Source organism: Henckelia pumila, chromosome 3 (genome assembly GCF_033568475.1).
Source record: "Henckelia pumila isolate YLH828 chromosome 3, ASM3356847v2, whole genome shotgun sequence".
In the NCBI taxonomy this organism is placed as follows: Eukaryota; Viridiplantae; Streptophyta; class Magnoliopsida; order Lamiales; family Gesneriaceae; genus Henckelia; species Henckelia pumila.
In genome coordinates, this window is record NC_133122.1 from 3047743 (window position 1) to 3056504 (window position 8762).

At 34.1% G+C, this 8762-nt stretch overlaps 1 protein-coding gene across 1 annotated transcript; it reads right to left on the reverse strand.

Annotated features, from left to right (window-relative positions):
• Nucleotides 1-1011: 1011 nt before the first annotated feature.
• LOC140886607 (uncharacterized) lies at nucleotides 1012-3881 on the reverse strand. Its single transcript, XM_073293276.1, has 6 exons — nucleotides 3672-3881; nucleotides 3297-3482; nucleotides 2911-2992; nucleotides 2691-2798; nucleotides 1484-1639; nucleotides 1012-1375 (listed from the first exon to the last, which is right to left on the reverse strand). Exons 1-6 carry the CDS (start codon nucleotides 3879-3881, stop codon nucleotides 1143-1145), a joined length of 975 nt encoding a protein of 324 aa, XP_073149377.1. The 3' UTR covers nucleotides 1012-1142.
• Between the last annotated feature and the right edge of the window lie 4881 nt (nucleotides 3882-8762).

Consider the following 8762-nt stretch of genomic DNA (forward strand, 5'->3'; position numbering starts at 1 on the left):
ACAGAAATTACACACAACAAGGTCACAATTTTCGAAAAAACCCTGTTTTTCTCTCTGAAGTGGCCGACCCCTCTCCCCTCTGCTCGGTAAAATCCAGTCTGTGAATTTTGAATTGCAGTCTGGTTTAACGGATCAAATTCGTTAATCTCTTCGTAGAAACTTCTGATAGATTTTCTAGTGCAATCTATCAGAGGGATTAAATATTCGTTCGTGGACCTGATTGAAGAACAGTTCGTCCATCAGTTCCAGGGATATACAACAAGAGCAGAGCAATCTGTTGGTGTCCAAAATCTCGATTCGAGATTGAGGTAAAAATTTATAATCGTTATTTAATTTTTACACACACACAATTTAATCGTAAGGTTGATACCTATTATGGAATCGTTCCATACAAAAATTTTAAACTTCCGCTGCACCGGGTATCAATCATAATTGATCTGATCGCCGCGTTCTCCAACAGTTTGAAAGCTAAATAAATATATAAATATATTTAAAATATCAATTATAGTTATAAATTATTCAAATAATGAATTGTTTAGTTTTTAAAAAATCAATAATTATTCAAATAATATTTTTAATGAAGCACAAATTTCAAATTATCATGCATATATATAAAAAAATATCAAATTTAAAGTTTTTTTTAAAAAAAATAAATAATTTAAAAAAAAAATTAAAAAATTCGAAAAACCGGTCCAACTGGTTTCCCCGTTCTTGACCGGTCCAACTGGTTTTTGACCGGTTTTGACCGGTTCTGACCAGTGAGACCTGTTTTCCGGTTCTTGGTGGAGTTTCGAACAGATCCAGCGACTGGTTCTCGGTCGAACCGGTTGGTCCCTTTCTAAAAACACTGAGACAAGGCACTTGGATGCACAATTGATTTGAATTTCACAAATCAAACAAAAACAAGCAGCTACAAAGACCAATATGTGACAGAAAGTGATCATTGGTCAAACCCAAAGTATAGCATGAACCACATTAAAATAAAAATAAGTTCGATCCCCTTCTCCCTCGTAAAAAAAGCACATGGAATTAATTAAAATTAAAACTCATAAAAAACTGTGAAATAGATGTTCCCAGTTTAGATGCAAAAGGGGAAAACAGAGTGTAATTTCCTTGCATTTGTGATATAAGACGTGATTCATTTAGTACATTTTACGATGGCCACTGGTCTCCCCAAAATTCATACGCACAATACTTTTCCCAGCACTATCATCTTTCCTTAAAAGGTTCAGAGCTTTCTGAGATTCAATCACTGGAAAACGATGCTCAATTGCAGGAACAACTTTTTGTTGAAGAACAGCAGGCCACAAATGGGTTCTCAGTTCAGTAATCACAGAAGCTTTATAACCGAAATTCTTGGATTGTAGATTGAAAACTGAAAATAGTAACTACAAAAATAATAAAACGTACACTAAAACAAAATTGGGGTAACCCTTTCTACGCCAAGAATAAGCACTATTACAATGAAGCTGATAATTTTTACCTTTAATTTCAACCTGCTTTTCTTGTAGTATAGCAAGATCTACACTACCAGATTCCATTCCATGCAAATCCACAATGACAACCTTACCCGAGATACAACAGCAATCAACATTTCTCTGAAGATCGGAAGCTCCGTAATCAAGAACCAAATCAACACCTGAAAAGGTGAATTTCATGTAAGTTCTTGTGGAAAAAAATGTCTCCACAATTTGTTATTCTTGACACACATTGGCTGCTCAAAATTTCAACATAGAATCGTATAAATACTATTTAGAATAAATTAACATGCTGTTTTGATAAGAAACGTTAGCATAATCACAGAAGCAATATTAGGACTTAACTAAGTTATGAATTTGTCATGATTAAAGTGAAAAACAAAGGGGCCGATAGGAAATCCTTCTATGTAATCTCCATTTGGATCTCCATTAATAGGACTTAATTATGTTATGAATCTTTTATGATAAAGGTGATAATGAGGACAAAATGAGGTGAACCAGGACTATTGCTCGAGCTTGTGCATATTGTTCCGGCAAAATGAGGTGAACCAGGACCACATTTTTGTTCATCTCCCTTTCACGAGACGTCTTTGGTTTAGAGAATTGGAGAAGTTGTGGTTTGGGCAATTCCGAGGGCAAAGGACTTATTTAATGATGATATTGGTTGTGGCCTTGGAAGAAGGGGTACAATTCATGGACTGTGGTGGTACACAGCACTTGTTGGTCGGTTTGGTTGGAGAGAAATAACAGGAATTTTTATGATATAGCAAAGAGGTGGTCGAGCCGTGCTGGGAGAAGATTATGTTATGGGTTTCTTTGATATGGATTAGGAAGCATATTGAGTTTAAGGAATTATCGGTTTCAGATTTATTAAGGGATTGGAGTTACATATTTTGTTAATATGTTCCGAGTAATAGTTGTCTAGTGTGCGAACTGCTGGTCCTCTTTTTGTTATGTAATTAATAATTTTTTATAATCTAATACAATATCACTTCCTATAAAAAAAAAGGATAAAGCATAGGTGAAACCTTACCCGCAAAATGGTTTCAAATTTATTAAGGGATTGGAGTTGCATATTTTGTTAACATGTACCGAGAAATAGTTGTCTAATGTGCGGACTGTTGGTCCTCCTTTTGCAATTAATAATTGTTTATCATCTAATATAACATCGCTTCCTATAAAAAAAATGGATAAAGGATAGGTGCAACCTACCAACGCACCCAGATTTCTCGATAACGGCCCTTGCAAAGTTTGTTGATGTGTGATCGACACAAAAATCAGCACCATAATGATGACAAATTGAAAAATTGTCGCTACTTCCTTAGGATATCATCAAGGGTGAGCATATGCAATAATATAGAAAATTACGTCAGTATAAATTGTTGCAGAAACGAGAATCGGCTGAAGATTATAATGCAATAAACAATGTCACCTGTGGAGGCAATTACTTTTAAGCCCAAGTACTTTGCATATTGTATTGCCAACGCACCAATCCCGCTAGTGCCTTCGCGAATCTAAATATTATAGTTATAGGAGTCTAAATTAGTTAATGACTTTGATAATTTGCAACCAAAGAAAATATAAACAAAATACTCTCAACATTGTAAATAAATACAAATGGCGAAACAACTAGAAGTCATCACTTAACAAAACATATTACCTCGATGACAAAAATAAAGAAAAATTATAAACATAAGGCTGACATTTACTTCGACATTTAGGTATAAACACGCGCAAAACAGAAATATGGAATCAAAATCACTTTTTAAAATAACTTGTTTAAATCGTCGTTCAGTAACTTTTAGTCTCGGTTCTCACCAAAATCTTTTTAGTTTCGATCGTATTGGGACCATGCAATTTGAATAAAGCTAAGAGTGAGCAACATGATGCATAAGGTAGGCCTGCAGCATCATCTAAATCAATATCATCAGGTAACGGAAGAAGAAAGTTTGCCGGTACAGCCACTTGTTCAGCATACCCTCCTCCCTCAAGAATGGCACAAACCTGAAATTCACAATTTTATGTAATGCATCATAAAATTGTCGTACTTGGTTTAAATATATATATATGTATAATATTATTTTAAAAAAAACAAAGCTTCCTCCAACAGTCAGCATTAGGGTAAAAAGAAAGTTAGGAGAAAAACATAATTTATAATGCTGTAATACATATCTTGGGGGAGATAGAGATTACCATTTCTCCAACTTTCCAACAATTAACATTTCTTCCAACTGCTTCAATTATTCCGGAGCATTCAAGGCCTGGGCAGACGCCATCAGTTGTAGCCACATCAGTTATGTCACCTCTATTAACACCAACTGCACACACCTTGATCAACACTTCATTGTCCTTAATTTCAGGCATTTTAACTTCTCGTTGTTCCAAATTATTTGAAACCAGCATTTTTTAGTCATCATCGCCTTCATCATCGAAATATGAGGTTGATTTCTAGAAAAGTGAAAAAAATAAATTGATTGATTATGTCAAAATATACAATTATTTTTTTTTGATAAGAAACTTAATATATTATATCATAATGTAAGAAATTACAAGATAAATGCGGACAAGACATCCGCCAGTAGTGCTAGATCCTATCAAAACTTAAAACATCAACAGAAAATAAACAACCAATCCCTTAATAAATCCGAAATTGATAGGTTCTGAAAATCTTTAAACGCTCTACTCCACGTAGCTATCCGTATTTGAATCTTTTCCCAACACACTTCCGCCGTTTGTTCTTTATCCTCGAAGATTCTTTCATTTCTCTCCAACCACACCGACCAAGTAATACCATGAACCACCAATGACCAAAATTTTCTCCCCTTCTTACCCAACAGTCGAGCCAAATCAGTAGCATACAGGTCCTTCGTAGGTCGAGGTGTTATCCACATTAGCCTCAACTCCGCCAACGCTCTTGACCACAATCCATACGTGAAAGAGCAGTGTATGAGCATGTGATCTTGAGCTTCCCCCCCACCCGGCATAAAACACACCAATTCGGATTCAAAGCATACGAGGGCCATCTTCTTTGCAACAACTCCGAAGTCGGCAACTTACCAAGGACACTTGTCCACGAGAAAATTTGAATTTTTGAGGGAACAAATGAAATACAATTATTAAGATCCATGACTACAAATATTGTTATTATTAACTAACAACACATAATTTAACAGATCAATACTAAGTGGAACAAATGAAATACAACGATGAGCACCAAGGTTCAGCATGTAGGCATATTTGTAATACTAACGAGTGTCTTAATAAATAATAGGTGGACGAAGTGAAGTATATAGAAACAATGACCTATTATGAAGTGAAACGTCATAATTTATGAAGTAAATAACCAGTTTATGTGCATATTTCATGTATGTTTTTAAAAAAATTAGAAATTGTGAGGAAAATAATCCAGGCTATACTGACTAACCAATATCAAGAACAGATAATTAACCACTTTTATTTACATAAATTATGAAACAATTCCTGTACAGAACATATGACTGGTAAGGTTTTCAAAACTGCGTTTTGTAATATATTCATCAATCATAAAACACTAATTTTGGAACAACCAATCAAACCCGAGCTTGTGACGAAAGAGGAACTAATGATTTCCTATAGAATCGTTTTCGATTATTAAAACCTAATAAATAAAACAGATTTTTTTAGAACAAAAGTGAAGAACAACGCAAACTAACCTTAAATTAGAACGGCAGAGACTCGATCGATGTTCTATTTTTCAACTCGTAATCGACGGCAAAGGGTTTGTCGGTGTCGATGAGTCTGGCGCAGTAGGGAGTAGGAACTGACTTCTTTTTTGCGCTTTTAAACCAATTTCGCTCTCAAGGTCGTAAAGATTTTTTTTATATGGGTTATCCAACGGATCTTTAAAAAATGAGATCCGAAATTACATTCGGATCATTAAAATTAAAATTGAAATTCAAGGACAGTATTTTATTGTGGTGTTTGGGTTATATTTATATATGGTTTAAAATTAAATTTCACGGTTAAAATTAATATTATTCGATATTTAAATTTTTTTTATTTACTTATTATTTTTAAAATTTCTTATTAATAATATTAATACCTACATATTGTTTATACATAAAATATATAAGAAAAATAACTTATAAACATAAACAAAATGTGTATTTTTTATTAAATTGTTTTTTAATAATGAAATAAGTTTATCAAAAGAAACTTGAGACAAAGTCACCAAATTATCTCTTATTGTGTCTTACTATCTGTTACTATTATGTTAAAGATGTGGGCCTAATATTAACTTATTGGTGCATTGGTATGACTTTTTCTAATTTTTCATTAATTTCTTAATTTTTTTACTGAGAAATAAATGTATTCCGTGTGAGAAAAAAAAATCAAAATCTGCCTCCTATTCTCACAACGAGAGTAAAAAACCGTCCCACTTCATACCTTTCTTTACACGTTTTTTTATGGTTTCAGACTCTCTTTCTTCACTCTCAAAATATAGACAAACATTGATTGATATTTTTGTTATCTGTCTCTCACCCAAATCATCATCAAAGAGTATTTCTGCCAAGAGTTTTTACGGTTCAATTCTCATGTTTGGCCTTCTTAGATTTTCTTAAATATAGGACTGTTTTGTTTCATATTTTCTTTTAACGATAATCGATTCATCGTAGTGTTCAAGATTAATTGACGAAATCAAAGCACAACGTTGATGGATCGTTTTCCACTCTCCCAAATCAATTCAACCCACGTTATTTTGTCTCCTGTCTTAACTCAAACTCATCAGTCTATCTGAAATGGAACATTCGAAAAATCAGATTCTCTGAAACAAAACTCTCACAAATCAAGCATGGTTTTTTGCTTCTTCTTGGGCTTGGAAGAAAATCAACCCCACCTTATGTTTCTTTTACTTTCATTACCGAAAAAAAAAACACCCCCACAACAGCATTGATGCAGTATGTCTTCCACAAGAAAACTTCTCCACACGATAGTCGTGGTAGAAACTCTTTAACTTAACCTCTTTTTGTTTTAAATTCTTCGACTAATTTAAATCAACCGCACCGCCTGATTTTTTTTCTTCCAATTCCGAAAAACTTAATTTCTTCCTCATTTGAAGATTTAATTTTTTATGATTCAGGTTTGACGATTCATCCATTCAATCAGTTTTCTCTGAATATACGTTTATTGTTTGGTCTCAGGAAATGAGTTTTGTTGATTACTTCCATTATCTTATTGTTCTATTTGTCTTTTGGATTGGAATATTTATTGGATAATCGACTGTATAGGTAAGAACCTATTTAACCATGTTGGAGGCTTCGTGATTAAATGTACGGAGTTGCACTTTCTTGTGAAAACATTAATGGATGTCTGTAGGTGAGTAATAAGTTGCATCCGAAATTAAACTTTTTTTGCATAATTTATATAAATGGCATTTTACTTCAGCTTTTATAGTTTTCGTGGCAAACTTGCAATTTGTTAGAACCTAATGGTGAGAATTAGGTTCTATTGGCAACTTTAGCAATTTAAAATAATTTTGTAAAAACGCAAGCAGAAGACTTAGGGCAATTAAAATAAATGCGGTAAGTAAATGATGGAAACTAAATAAAGAGATAAATAAGAGAGGATATGTTTATGAAAGTTCGACGATAAATCGTCTACGTCTCCCCTTCTTGGTTAAGGTCGATTAACCAAGGTATCACTAGCACTTCGTCTTGGCTTTGATGGCTCCAAGTAACCGATACAATGACAACACGATCACAGCGTCTCTTGGCCTTGAGGGCTCCAAAGATATCCTTACAACAACTCAACACACTTGGCCTTAAGGGCTCCAAGGATAGCCACAACAACCCGATAAACTCGGCTTCACACTCGAGTATATACAACTCGGATTTTTCAAGCACTTATACAACTCGATACACAAATATATATTGAGGGACTTTGAAATAGGCTTAGAATGCTTGAAGAATCGCTCAAATGGTGCTTTAGAGGATGAGAGGATGAATGCTTGAGTTGTGTCTTCAATTGGCCTCGGAATGCCTTTATTTATAGTGTTGAAACGGGCCAGATCGGATAATCCGATCCTGTTTTTGGAGCTTCCGAACTGTACTGATTCAAATTCAAATTTTTGCGGCTGTGGAACTGTTCGGATCATCAGAACTTAAGATCGGACCATCCGATCGGCTGCATTAAATCCCTTGTCGAGCAAAGTCTCTGGACAAATCTTTTCAATCGTCGTAAAGAGATTGAAACGTCTGATCGGGTCTTCGGATCGTCCGAACTGCTTCTTTGTAGCATCCGAACTTGTTCCAAAACAATAAAATAGTCTGGAAATACTTCGGACCATCCGAACTCTGTAATTCGAAAATTGTTACTCTTGATTTGTTCTTCAATTTTAATCCATCAAATTAATATCTGCATTTTATCAATTTAAATCATTAGTAACACTTAACCTAGTTTTGTAATCATCAAAACATAATTTTTGAGACTTGTTAATGCATTAAAAACATTAATCTCACAATACTAGATTTGTATGCGTTTAAGGCATAACAATCTCCCCCTTTTTTATGATCACAAAACTTGGTTAAATATGAGAAATAAATATGCATTAAAATAGCATAAACATTTAAATAAATAACTCCCTCTCAATTAAATAACATAATTAATTTAACCAATCTTATTCTCCCTTTTTTGAGATAATCAAAAAAGATAAATAAATGAAAAAGAGATAATAAAACTTTGAACAAACTAATTTTTTTAAACAACCTAAATATTACATTTAAATTTAAAATTACAACTTAAATGCAAATAAAAATAAAATCTAAGAGTCATCTTCATTCCGCGACGGTGGATGAGATAAGTAGTGATCAAAACGCGTCTCCAAGGAAGAAACACGAGAGGTCAACTCGTCTAAAGAGGTAGTGACCCGAGAACTCATCTTGGTCAAAGTAGCAGTTGACTGGGCATGGTTGCTTGCAATGGTGTTTTCGAGGCGGTTGAAGTACTCGGAAAAATGATCAAAAGAAAAGTGATTAAGAGGAGTAGGAGGAACATTGGGAAAAAAAATAGGAATATCAGCCATGTTTAGAATAGGCGGAGAAGAAGGAGCACCAGAAGAAGAAGAGGGAATATCTTTAGTAGGAGGATGAGAAGGAAATCCCTTCAACTGAACGGAGGGAGGAACACCAGAAAAAGGAATAAAAAAGTTAGTCACTGGATGAAATTTTGTAAAAGCACGAGTTGGGTCGTCAACCCAACGAGAGAAGACATGATTCCAAGATAAATCCATTTTAGTGATAGTGGCGT